Here is a 14,868-nt window from a genome sequence, read left to right as displayed (position 1 = left end):
TTTATTTACACACTGTTTTATTTTGCACCAAATCTCGAAACAGTCAGAAATTAATGACGCACATAGTACATAATATATACATATTAAGACAGAGGTTAAGCTTAAATAACTTGAAAAATAAATAACATGATCACGCCCACGTGTTGGTGTTTTAAAAAATTCAATCAAAAACTGAGGTTAACTTTAAATACAATTTTAGAAAAATAAATACCACAATCAACATTCAAGTATTAGAAAAAATTGATACCATAATTCCACCCACGTGTTAGTGTATTGAAAAATACAATCAAAAAGTGAGGTTAATTTTAAATAACTTAGAAAAATAAATACCATAATTACACAGTAAGTATTAGAAAAAGATATGTAATTACTTACTTTTTTTTAAATTCACTGGAATTAGAATAATTAAAATAAACACTTTGATTGTGCTGATCACTTTAATATAATATTATCACGTCACCATAGAGCGTTGGAAATAAATACGAGTGCAATAGAAAAACGGTCAAGTAAAGTGGTAGGACGTACGTTAAAACGATACGATATCCCTACTCCGCTGGAGAAAGTATACTTCGAATCACGCGTGGTAGGGATAAGAAAAAGTTGGCGCGTAACGCAAAAATGTCACGAGTACGGCGTAACGCAAAAATGTCACGCGCGCGGCGTAACGCAAAAATGTTACACAAAATTTTTTTCCACCCCCGATAAAGAAGTTTCACTTCAAAAAAAAACATACCGGCCGAATTGATAACCTCCTCCTTTTTTTTGAAGTCGGTTAATAAATAAGCAAGCAATGGGTAAGAAAAGCATTGGAGACGAACACCGAAGATAATAATGAAGATACAACGGGTAAGTAGTTTTATTTAATGCATTTAAGTACTTATTGAATCTGAGATGCAGGTACGCTTTATCCACTTTTGATTCATTCCCGATTGTGGTGTGATTTTAAGAAGTTCATTAAGTAAGTACAAGAGGAATCCTCTGTGGATTTACGTATTTTAACGACAATGTTGTTGTTCACGAAGGCGAGTCGAATTAAGAGTCATTTTGTTACGATTCATCTATCATTGTGAGATGAAACTACTAAAGTCTAAACCCTGTTTTAAAAATAACTGTCGATGATCTAGGTACCTACCTACTATTTTGGTAAAATACGTTTAGATTCAGATTCAGTACAGTACATTCAGCCACATCATTCAGCGCATAATATAATTATTTAACAAGTTTATTTAATTTTTTGCTAGGGTTGCCACTGTTGCGTATGATTTTTAGGGTTCCGTACCCAAAGGGTAAAACGAGACCTTATTACTAAGACTCCGCTGTCCGTCTGTCTGTCCCTCTGTCTCATGAACCGTGATAGTTAGACAGTTGAAATTTTCATATGATGTATTTCTGATGCGGCTGTAACAACAAATACCAAAAAACAGAATAAAATAAATATTTAAGAAGCTCCCATACAATAAACCGTGATTTTTTTGCCGTTTTTAGGGTTCCGTAGCCAAAATGGCAAAAACGGAACCCTTATAGTTTCGTCATGTCCGTCTGTCCGTCTGTCCGTCTGTCCGTCTGTCACAGCCGATTTACTCGGAAACTATAAGTACTACAGTGATGAAATTTGATGGGAATATGTGTTGTATGAACCGCTACAAAAATATGACACTAAATAGTAAAAAAAAGAATTGGGGGTGGGGCCCCCCATACATGTAACTGAGGGATGAAATTTTTTTTTTCGATGTACATACCCGTGTGGGGTATCAATGGAAAGGTCTTTTAAAATGATATAAAGTTTTCTAAAAAACATTTTTCTTAAAGTGAACGGTTTTTGAGATATCAGCTCTCAAAGTCGTAAAAAGTATGTCCCCCCCCCTCTATTTTTATAACTACGGGGTATAAAATTCTAAAAAAAATAGAGGTGATGCATGCTAATTAACTCTTTCAACGATTTTTGGTTTGATCAAAGTATCTCTTATAGTTTTTGAGATAGGTTGATTTAACTGTAATTTATTATATTTGCTGCTACGGAACCCTTTGTGCGCGAGCCCGACTCGCACTTGGCCGGTTTTTATAGATAATGGTACGGAACTCTTCGTTGCGCGAGTCCGACTCGTACTTAGCCAGTTTTTGTACATGGCGCATGTACATACAACATAGTCATAGACACGGCTTTATAAGAACTAATAATATTTTGCTGTCGCCTTACGTAGGTAACGTATAAAAGCCACGCGGCTTTGTTTTGATTTAAAGCTTTTTTCTTTTTATTACAGAAGATAACGAAGAACCTTATACGTCGGTGCCTCTGGAGAAGCTTTCTTCACCTTCTAGCGATATTCAGTCCATATTACATCTCATTCCACAAGATGCACAGTTTTTATAACGGTCTCATTAGTGATGATGCAATAGAAGACCACATAGATGGACTAGACACGGTGGATTTCGAAATGCAATTTGATGATAACGTCGAATAAACGTCCTCTATTAGTATTATTTTATATATATATTTTTTTTAATTAAAGCTTTATTACGATATTTTAAATACATAGTTTCATTTATATCATTAAATCCCTGGGTTGTGGTTCCTTTTTGTATAAGAGAAAACCTATCAATTGATAAAATGTTAAAAGGAACCACATGCATATTTTCTTAATTATCTAGAAAGTTTAAGAGTAGGTATTCAGAGCAAATTTATATACACATACTTAAATAAGTAATTTATCAATGAATTTAAATAAAATAAATTTTAATTTTACTTCATCTAACAGAGCTGCAAATGTTTTTGTAAATCCTTTGATATCTCAGAAGTGCGTCTTTGCTGGGTGGTTCCTTTTTGCTTAAATACGGACAATTGCCATAGTAATAATCTGAAATCTATATATTAAACATGTATTAAACAATGCGTGTAGAATATCATTTGAGGTCAGTTAATGTTGAGAATGCGATAACTACAAATATTAACGTTTACCGTGTCGCTATTTTGCGATTAAATCTGTCTTTCTATTGCCGAGACTTGGCTCTTGAGTTTAACATAATATTGATCAAAGATAATAAAGGTCAAAAAGCATAAAAATAAATAATCCCAAAATCTCAAATAAATAGCAATTTGTGGTGAATAAATTTGATGGTGATTGATAGACTGACAAACGTTGTTAATTGTAAAAGTTCCTGAGTTCATCTAATATACAGGGTGTACCAAAAAGTAGTGATGAACGGAAGCTGAGAGGTAGAGGACCTAGAGGGCTATCCGAATCACCCCATGTATGTTATGCGATTTTTCGTATTTTCGGAGTTATGACGTTTTTTTCAATTTTTCACCTATCGCCGAGTACGATGATATTTTCACTCATGCTGACGTCAATGATTGCGGAATATGCTTGATTTTTTTTGTGTGCTAAGCTGAAAGATAGGCCAATTCAGTATAGCAACATTTACTATCGTTAGATCTTTGAATGGAATAAAAAAAAGAATTAAATGGCAAGAAAGATAAAATTACCCAGTATGTTCAGTGATAGTAAAATAATCTATCTATTTAGGTATATTTAATAATACAATAAAATATAATAAAATGTCTCTACACACCTTTTGCATATCGAAATGATAAACTGATGTGAAATTTCGCTGTTACTGGAGAAAGTAGACCTTGGCGCTACAGATGCAGATGTTGTTTCATTCATTTTAATCAAATTATACCTACGTTAATGTGTTTAAAAATCCAAATATTTTAAGAAATAACGTGGTTATAAAGAGAAATCGTCAAACAATAGTAGGTATTTTCTAAAGGTTCTATAATTTTCCCGCCCAAATTGCTTTTTTTTAATCCCTTGGAGGCAAATGCGAGATGTTTTTTAGAAAGGAAAATCTCATCAGCCAGCGATAAAAAAATATTGCAGTATTAACTACCTATTTTGTTATATTTTTCTTTTTTAATTATTTAAAAATATTTTTTTTAATTATTCAGGTATTGTGTGATATAAGCGTATCAAGTCATAGATACCAAACCAATAAATCAATTATTGTCATTGAGATAATATTAATATGGAGCAGACACCACGAACAAAATCTGTGCGCGGCGCGCGGCGGCGCGGGGCGCGCGAATGACGGCTAGACAGTCATAGATTATGCGATGTCACTGACTCACCGCTATAGAGGCGACACTTTGTTTCATTCTGTCTATTTTATTGGGTGCCACTCCTTACATGCACGTTGACTTGAAATTTTCTTTGTACTTACTTAATATTTATTTTAGATATAAACTGACTTTACTACGCGGGGCTAACAATATCTGGCATATAATATAGGATGAGGAGGTTCAGTCAGGGCTATGGAAAGTTTCATTCCTTACAAATTGAGCCTTTTTTAGAAAAAAAATAAAAGCCGTGTAAAAATTGTGTTTATTTATATTTAGTTCATCATCCTCAGAACATGTTCCCGGCTCAGAAATTGCTTGTTTTGTTCCAGTACTATTGTAGCACACCTTCGGCTAAAATAAATATAATAATAATAATGTTAGTGATGGCTAAAATAATATTTTATTTGTTATACAAATCCGTATAATTTTATTATTATTACTAACATCAATACAAGGAACATCAGACTTCTTTAGAAAACGCCTTCCCGCTTTTGTGGTATATTTATCCTCATCGCGAAAATGCAATGAACAGACGCAAGTTCTATCGGATGGTAACCAGGTTTCTTCACTGCGGTTGTTTTGGACAAATTTTACCCATTTTTCCCTTTCTTCACGGCCCAGACATGGAAACCTTGAATAGAAAAAATATTAATCTCTGAACTAGCGGTCCGCCCCGGCTTCGCCCGTGGTACATATTTCGCAATAAAAAGTAGCCTATGTTTTTTCTCAGGGTCTAAAGATTGTCTGTGCCAAATTTCATCAAAATCCTATTCATTACAATCAAACAAACCTATAGCCTATTCATTACAATCAAACAAACAAACAAAGTTTTCCTCTTTATAATATTAGTGCAGATAAATAAATAAGGGCCGGCGCCCACTGCCGGCACGGCACGGCATGGCACGGCAGAGCATCCCGCGGCGTGCAATGGCATCCCGCGGCATGCCGTGGCATCCTGCTAAAAGCCCCACTAATGCTGCATAAGTTTCAACCTTATTTCAACTAGCTAGCAATCATAATTCCTCGACCCCAAAGCAAGACACGTCATGCCGCCGCATCCTGCGGCGTGCCGCGTCATGCTGCAGCATCCTGCGGCGTGCCGCGTCATGCTGCAGCATCCTGCGATATGTCGCGGCATCGTGGCATCGAAATAAAGTAACTTGAATTCTAAACTGATTGAAATAAGATTCAAAATAACTTCATTAGTAATAAAATCCTCTGCCCTGCCATGCCACGCCGTGCCGGCAGTGGGCGCCGGCCCTAATAATTCAATTATACGTTCAAGTCAGTAGCTTATACAATATACATTAAAATTGATTAAAATCAATTAACAAAAAAAAAATTGGTGATTAAGTAATTGATTTTCATATTTCATGATTTCACCTTTTTTCAATTAACAACCAGTCTATGCTTTTCTAAATATGTAAAATTATTATTTTATACTATAAAAATATACGCCAGCAAATATTACTAACAACACTTATTTCATGCCCAATGTCATATCTTAAATTTTTAATCTATGACAAATGACGTAAAATGTCGCCCGCCAAAAATTTTGTTCTAAGTTTAAAAAATTATTATCTAGTTACTTACTGATTGAAAAGTTATTCCTTTGCAGTTTTCCGTATTATTTGTATTATTTGTGCAATATCGTAACACACACGTAGGCATATTTGATGCGTTTCACTTTAAAACAAATAAAAAATGAGCGTGACGTTCCCGCCAATGAGCGAGCAAGCGACTGAGTGCAGTTACGCCAGATGACGTATGTTGAGCGGAACATAAGTGGTGTAGGCGGTATCGTCTCCATATTAATATTATCTCAATGATTATTGTACGTATATTACTACATAGTTCATTACTGTAGGTATAATAGGGAAGAAAATAATAAAAAAAAACACATTAAATATTCAAACATTTATTCGTAAAGGCACTTTGGTACAACTTATTATTATACTTAATGAAAACAATCATATTATTATTAATAATTTAAATTTTATTTTACAAATGTCCTTAATGTGAATGGTGAAAGTATTTTTAATAAGTAATAATACAACAAAGTAATGTTAATTATTTTTATTTTTATTTTTATAACTATAAAATTTATCCTTAATTAAAAAAACACACACTGCCATCAAGATCGAACAATACTATTTTCAAAATTTGAAACATCATTCGAAGCGAGTGCGCGTATCCGAACGTTTAACTTTTTTTATATAATGAGCAGATCCTTTTCTTCAGGGGCATCATTGCGCATGTTGACTCTGATGTGCCTGCATGCGTTGCCGACAGCGTCCATCAGAGGGGCCACGGTCACGGCGAGGCAGGCCTGCACGAGCGTGCGGATTGAAGCAAAGTAAATCTTTACACAGCGCAAACAGGGGGTCGCGCACCAGATTTGCTGTAGAAAATTATGCATTTTAGTTAGGAATAAATTTTTTATTTACTGGAGTTTTTTTTTGCTTTATTTACAACAAAAAATCTATTGTATTCTAATGTATCAGGGAGATATTCCAAAAGGGTTTTATCAAGCAGATTCTAAGTATGAATAAAACCGGCCAAGTGCGAGTCGGGCTCGCGCACAAAGGGTTCCGTAGCAGCAAATATAATAAATTACAGTTAAATCAACCTATCTCAAAAACTATAAGAGATACTTTGATCAAACCAAAAATCGTTGAAAGAGTTAATTAGCATGCATCACCTCTATTTTTTTTAGAATTTTATACCCCGTAGTTATAAAAATAGAGGGGGGGGGACATACTTTTTACGACTTTGAGAGCTGATATCTCAAAAACCGTTCACTTTAAGAAAAATGTTTTTTAGAAAACTTTATATCATTTTAAAAGACCTTTCCATTGATACCCCACACGGGTATGTACATCGAAAAAAAAAATTTCATCCCTCAGTTACATGTATGGGGGGCCCCACCCCCAATTCTTTTTTTTACTATTTAGTGTCATATTTTTGTAGCGGTTCATACAACACATATTCCCATCAAATTTCATCACTGTAGTACTTATAGTTTCCGAGTAAATCGGCTGTGACAGACGGACAGACGGACAGACGGACAGACGGACATGACGAAACTATAAGGGTTCCGTTTTTGCCATTTTGGCTACGGAACCCTAAAAAATGCTTGTAAAATAATTACGATTATAAGTTAACTTAGAATAAAAGTTAAAGTACCTATTTAAGAACCAAGAAACTTCGACTTCGTGTTAGGGTATATAGGTACTCACTTCAAAAGCCAAGCACGCAAATCCGACTCCTAACACCAGAGCACACGGCGGGGCGACCAGCACGGACAGCACTATATAGCACCAGTTGCGAGCGTGTCTGAAGCAGAAGTGGCTGATCCGCCACGCTCGTTCTGGACTCCGGACGCCCTCTGGCTCGCCGATCACGTCGTCCCATATTATCTGTGCAATATATACTAGTAAAAAGATATATAAGTAGCTGGAGACTGTTTTGTTTTCGTGAAGCGCAATCCGTGAAAAAAGAAGCCTATGTGTCCAGACGAATAAGCCTGTCTATATTTGTACCTAATTTCTTAAATGTTTTTGTGTGAAAGGATAACAAACCATGTACATTTTTAAGAACTTTCAAGTTTAAAATACATACTTATTTGTAGAATTTGATTTAGGTAAAATTACAGGTAAAAGCTTTTGCTGTATGCTTTTATGTTTGTAATAAATGAAAGCCAATAATAAACATTCCGCAGACAGACAAATATAGAAGTCTTACAGACAGGCCCCGTTTACCGCTTGAATGTGGTACCTTAAAAAATCGTTACATTTTCGGGTTTCTCACAAAAACTACCAGGCAATTACTGAAACCTCTCTAAATATATTCACAAGTCATTCGCTATTCAATTAAGCAATAAAGTAATATTAATATACCGTACATGACAGATGACCTTTCGGCTACACTTCGGCTATGTTAAAAATATTTGACCGTTCGACCAATTCTCACCCCTTGCGTCAGTCACGCGACGTTGCTTACCGTTTCTTTGTGAACTCGATCGATGAACTTATGTATTTTATAGAGGAATATTGCAAAGATTTTTGGTAAGGCGTTGTTATTTATCGCTTGCCTAATACCGAACTTACGAAAAACCAAAAGTCAATTTTTGTTTTAATTGATTACCTATAGTTGTATACGTAGTACATTATTACATATTAGTATGTGCCTATAGGTATGTTTTAGAAAATAATGAGGTAGAAGAAATAGCCTTTGACGAATAATACTTGTCCAAAAAGAAAATTGGCAAGTAAAACAGAAGTGAAATCCATACTAATAATATAAATGCGAAAGTAACTCTGTCTGTCTGTCTGTTACTCAATCACGCCTTAAATTCTGAACCAATTTGCATGAAATTCGGTATAAGTCCATTGAATAAAAAGTTCTAGAGTGCGTGAGTTAGTAACGTAAGATGTTTCTTCGGAAACATGTCAAGAGTCCCTAGGTAATAAACATACTAAAACCCCGGGCCACTAGGAGGAGCCCCGGAGTGGGGGGAGGGGGAAAATGGGTCCATTTTTTCATTTTTCGCTTAAATCTCAAAAACGGTACATGTTAGAGAAAAACTTTCAAGGAAAAGTTGAAAGGCCATAAAATTATCTACAAGTTGTACCTGAATCATTTTTTCCTATATCCTACCGTTTCTGAGTTATACGCAGTAAAACATGATTTTGGCTCAAACAATTTCCACATCAATCGATCAAAAAATATTTATTTCTTCCAAAAAACTCAAAAGTGCAACTTGTGACCGGTACTGATAGATTTCTCTTAATTAGGTCTATAATTGGTAAAATAAACACATTCCTCCATGGAAGCCTTTAGGAGGAATCGATTGTCAAAATATTATATTATGGTAGTTTGAGTTACTGAACTTGATCTTTTTATTTTTTTCTTCCAAAAAACTCATAAGTGCAACTTGTGACCGGTACAGATAGATTGCTCATAATTGGGTCTATCATTGATAAAAATACCAGATTCCAACACGGAGGCGTTTACGGGGAATTGAATTTTATTAGGGTAGTTACGATACTTGAACTTTTTATTTTTTTTCTCCAAAAAAACTCAAAAGTGCAACTTGTGAGCGATACTGATAGATTGCTCTTAATTAGGTCTATAATTAGTAAAATAAACACATTCCTCCATGGAAGCCTTTAGGAGGAATCGATTTTCAAAATACTATATTAGGGTAGTTTGAGTTACTGAACTTGATCTTTTTATTTTTTTCTTCCAAAAAACTCAAAAGTGCAACTTGTGACTGGTACTGTTAGATTGCTCTTAATTAGATCTATAATTGGTAAAATAAACACATTCCTCCATGGAAGCCTTTAGGAGGAATCGATTGTCAAAATACTATATTAGGGTAGTTTGAGTTACTGAACTTGATCTTTTTATTTTTTTCTTCCAAAAAACTCAAAAGTGCAACTTGTGACCGGTACAGATAGATTGCTCATAATTAGGTCTATCATTGATAAAAAAACCAGATTCCACCATGGAGGCCTTTAGGAGGTATTGAATTTTATTAGGGTAGTTACGATACATGAACTTTTTAACTAACTACCCTAATAAAATTCAATTCCCCGTAAACGCCTCCATGGTGGAATCTGGTATTTTTATCAATGATAGACCTAATTATGAGCAATCTATCTGTACCGGTCACAAGTTGCACTTTTGAGCTTTTTGGAAGAAAAAAATAAAAAGTTCATGTATCGTAACTACCCTGATAAAATTCAATTCCCCGTAAACGCCTCCGTGGTGGAATCTGGTATTTTTAGCAATGATAGACCTAATTATGAGCAATCTATCTGTACCGGTCACAAGTTGCACTTTTGAGTTTTTTGGAAGAAAAAAATAAAAAGATCAAGTTCAGTAACTCAAACTGCCCTAATATAATATTTTGACAATCGATTCCTCCTAAAGGCTTCCATGGAGGAATGTGTTTATTTTACCAATTATAGAACTAATTAAGAGCAATCTATCAGTACTGGTCACAAGTTGCACATTTGAGTTTTTTGGAAGAAAGAAATATTTTTTGATCGATTGATGTTGAAATTGTTTGAGCCAAAATCATGTTTTACTGCGTATAACTCAGAAACGGTAGGATATAGGAAAAAATGATTCAGGTACAACTTGTAGATAATTTTATGGCCTTTCAATTTTTCCTTGAAAGTTTTTCTCTAACATGTACCGTTTTTGAGATTTAAGCGAAAAATGAAAAAATGGACCCATTTCCCCCCTCCCCCCACTCCGGGGCTCCTCCTAGTGGCCCGGGGTTTTAGTATGTTTATTACCTAGGGACTCTTGACATGTTTCCGAAGAAACATCTTACGTTACTAACTCACGCACTCTAGACCCCCCTTGGAGGGACTCATTCAATGGACTAATAGAGATATTTTGATACCCGAGAAAGGACATAGGATAGGTTTTATCCCGGAAATCCTACGGGAACGGGTTTTTCTTTGAAAACGCGGGCGAAGCCGCAGGCGGAAAGCTAGTTCACCATAAAGGAACACAGGTTTAAGTCATAATGACAATTAGATTAGATTTCTTAAATTACTGGGTTGTAGAGTAGGAGCCAATTTTGTTATACACTGAAAATCTTATAAAATGAGTTTTCTAAAGTGAATATGATAGGTTAAATTAATAACATCAAAGATATACCGATAATATGAGATACAACGTATAGGTATCACTACATAGTATAAAACAAAGTCGCTTTCTCTGTCCCTATGTCCCTTTGCTTAAATCTTTAAAACTACGCAACGGATTTTGATGCGGTTTTTTTAATAGATAGAGTGATTCAAGAGGAAGGTTTTAGTATATCTATAATTTATTAGGTTTTAGAAAAAGCGGGTGAAGCCGCGGGCGGTAAGCTAGTATTTTGTTAGGACAGCGCTAGTCGTCCGCTAAACGGATGAATAAAATAAATTAGTTGTCCGATTACCGGATGAATAAAATAATTTAATCGTCCGATAATTCTTTAGAGAACTGCCGCACGTATTATAGGTTTTTTGTGGGGGGAGGAGGGCACACGTAGGTATTTGATTTTTTTTGCGCGTCGACGGAGCCCCGCTTAGCGGGGCTCCTATTACTGTGTATTTTTTTTTTAAGAAACCTAACCTAACCTAACCTAACGGCTAACCTTACCTAAACTTGATTTTTTTTTTGCGCGTCGACGGAGCCCCGCGTATTTCTGTGTAGTTTTTTTTTAAAGAAACCTAACCTAACCTAACCTAAAGGCTAACCTAACCTAAACCTAACCTAACGAATTGAGGGCGAATATCTCGGCCATTTTTGATTTTAGAGAAAAGTTGTTCCTATAAAACATGCTTATATTAGCGTAATCTTTACGATAAAACAATAATAAATAGGTGTTATAATGACACCAACTCCATCAAAAATTTTCTAAGTCCTGAGCCCCCTTTGCTTTAGTCCAACCCAACTAGCTTCAGTGTTAAAAGGTTATCTAGTAATCCGAATAATCGGACGATTAAATTATTTTATTCATCCGGTAATCGGACGATTAAATTATTTTATTCATCCGGTAATCGGACGACTAATTTATTTTATTCATCCGTTTAGCGGACGACTAGACACTTCGATTTTGTTAAGAGGCCTCATTAACTAGCATGATAGGACAAATACATAGAATGAAATATCGTTTATCAAATCGGATTCAATGGAGGCTTACATGTTAATTAATATACTCTGTAAGGGTTAGTTATTTGTATACTACTGACATAACAAAATGACAAGGGCATTAGAAAAGCAGTCCTTCGAATCTTTGCTTAGATGGTAGCGGAAGATAAAACAATTAGCTTTTTATATTTTTGAAAGCTACCTATAGTCTATCTATACTAGAAGTAATTTACATGCTATAAAAGTTTGAACGCCCTAATCTCAGAAACTACGGGTACTTATTACGTGTTGAAAATTTATTTTTGTGAATACATACTTAATCCATTTATCGAGACTATAAGCTTTATTATAACAATACTACCAAAGTATTACAATAGTGAATTTATTATAACATCATACCTACTACCAAAGTAGGTACTAAAACCAAGGGGCACAGCTAGTAGGTATATTAGATTTAACTTCCTACATGTGTTTCATGTGTAGTGTAAATTTAACATTAAAATGTATAGACTAATATTTATGTAAAATGCATTAAATAATATTTTATTAAAACCGTAATCAAGTATGTGGCCTCGTAGCTTTTAAATAAGGTCATTATTTTGTCCAGTTGCAAATGCAAATGGCTTACCGTCGTATGAGGTGTTTTCATGGACTTCATTTCCATTCTTGCTAACTGCCTTTGTTTGTGTTAATTTACTTATTTAACATCGATCTAGCTTTGTGGTACAGTGGTGTTAGTCATTATCGATCTAACGTAAGGTCTGGGTTCGATTCCATTAATTAAAATAAACAACAAAAGAAGTTAAATTATATCTTTCTTCTTATCTTATATATAAAATTCTCGTGTCACAATGTTAGTCTGCATACTCCTCCGAAACGGGTGGACCGATTCTCATGAAATTTTCTGTGCATATCGGGTAAGTCTGAGAATCGGCCAACATCTATTTTTCATATGTACCACGGGCGAAGCCGGGGCGGACCGCTAGTATTATATAAAATTCTCGTGTCACAATGTTAGTCTGCATACTCCTCCGAAACGGGTGGACCGATTCTCATGAAATTTTCTGTACATATCGGGTAAGTCTGAGAATCGGCCAACATCTATTTTTCATATGTACCACGGGCGAAGCCGGGGCGGACCGCTAGTATAATATAAAAACACACTTAATGCAATGGAACATCGCATTATTCAATATCATAAATATAAGTAACGGTTTAAAATATGTAAAGTAGTAAAAGTCAGAACTTAAAAATAATATCCTACGAATAAATTTTTTCAAAGCTTCTGATGATTAAAAAGTGTTAAGAAATGAATATATAAATACATTAAAATACATATAATGAGCTAATTATATAAGGTACTCGTGTGGTCACGTAAGTGGTCTAGCACTCTAGCAATTATACGCCTCTAAGGCGCCATTGTTCGTTTCCCGCCGAACAAAGCTTTCGCAGTTTCAAAAATATTTACCGTTGAACGAGTAGTATATTATGTAAGATCATGTAGATTCAAAAGATTATTATAAACAAACCATCAAACTTTTATCCCTTAATATGTTATTAATAATAAAGAATAAGTAATGATACACTTTTAATTTCATAATATTTGTGAATTTGTTGTCCTGCATACAATTACCTGTACATGTTGATTCAGATTATTAGGGTCTCTATCCTCCAGTACCTCCCGTACACCACTGTTTGGCTTCGACACCTCCATCACTTGCACCCTCACCGGAGTATCAGCCACCAGCACTGGTGGTGCTGAACCCGGCTCCGGGATATCAGGCAACAGCTTGGCTGATACACGACAGTTTCAAAAAACCGGCAATGCCGAACGGTGTATCCGCGGTTTTATGGAATTTATTAATCTGTTGTTTTAAAAAATTGTAATGTCATTATAGCCGCCTAAAAAGTTCTAGATTTGAAATTTGGAATGTAGCTTTTTATTGTCTGTTTATTCTGAATGATATAAAAAATGTAGTAAATATTGAGTTCTGTATTTGTACGTAAGAGTTTGTAATGAATAGAAATTTGTGTAAGTAACTAAATTCGCGTGCTATCAACACTGTTTGTAAGCTCACTACTGAAAGTTATTATCAATCCTTTCAGTGTAAGCTGTGCAATCCAGAGCAAGCGAATGAAATAATAAAAACGGATACAAGACTATGTAATTTTTTGTGTAATGATACATTGAAGAAGTATTTTTAAAAGATTTACAGAACGATAACGATTCTATGAATAAAAATATAAAATATTAGTTTAATCCAAATAATCTAAATAAATAAAATATAAATTTTATCTACTTATACCAATTGGTTAGCTAATGGTCCGGATGTGAAAAATATAATTAATCGTAGGTTACTACAATTCGGACAATTAATGATTTTATAGCTTACTTATCTTTAAAAAATTTTTAAATCGGTCAAGTAGCTTTTCTACGTATCATTCAAACCAAAAGTCAAATCATTCTTTTTTATTATGTAGTTTAGATTTGATATTAAATTAAGAGTACGAAATATTTACGCTTATACACTGGATGAGATGCCTTGAATAAAGTGATCTGCGCATGCGTGGCGGCTTTTATTCAAAAGTCTAGCACCATAGGTTTAAGTTTTTATTCATAGGGCTTACAAATTACTATGCATGGTATATTTTAAACTGTTGGTATGGGTTCTTAAAAAAAGCCAGGGCAATCTTTTACTCATTAAAGAATGAATATTTTTCTTAGGTAGGTTCTAGTCACTTCTAGATATCTCTATAATACTAGCGGTCCACCCCGGCTTCGCCCGTGGTACCTACATGTTTAAACTATCCTATCTCTCAAGTTGGATCGAACTTGGTGTGCGAATTTTATTATAATCGGTTACCTAAGTGGTTTAGGAGTCCATTGAGGACAAAGATTGTAACACGAGATTTATAAATTGTATATTAAGATTATCATCTAATATACCAATTTCAGGTAACACTGATTCTTACAAAAGGTAATCTTGCATGTAAATAAAAACACAGCATAACTTGTTGTAAATATATGTATTTTCTGATAAACTTATACAGCTATATACATTCACCGTGATATATACACCTTATAATCTTAA

General features: G+C 34.6%; 1 protein-coding gene across 1 annotated transcript; it reads right to left on the bottom strand.

Moving 5' to 3' along the window:
* Nucleotides 1-6,022: 6,022 nt before the first annotated feature.
* LOC149474846 (caveolin-3-like) lies at nucleotides 6,023-13,889 on the bottom strand. Its single transcript, XM_089714065.1, has 3 exons — nucleotides 13,410-13,889; nucleotides 7,360-7,539; nucleotides 6,023-6,521 (listed from the first exon to the last, which is right to left on the bottom strand). Exons 1-3 carry the CDS (start codon nucleotides 13,488-13,490, stop codon nucleotides 6,333-6,335), a joined length of 450 nt encoding a protein of 149 aa, XP_089570191.1. The 5' UTR covers nucleotides 13,491-13,889; the 3' UTR covers nucleotides 6,023-6,332.
* Nucleotides 13,890-14,868: the final 979 nt, after the last annotated feature.

The sequence above is a fragment of the Colias philodice genome, unplaced genomic scaffold (assembly GCF_061535455.1).
Source record: "Colias philodice isolate Cphi_HAF_F1 unplaced genomic scaffold, ilColPhil1 Martin Lab GWU primary ptg000018l_1:1-1108441, whole genome shotgun sequence".
NCBI classification, from domain to species: Eukaryota; Metazoa; Arthropoda; class Insecta; order Lepidoptera; family Pieridae; genus Colias; species Colias philodice.
Note: the sequence above shows the minus strand (reverse complement) of the source record. Positions and strands in the feature narration are given on the sequence as shown.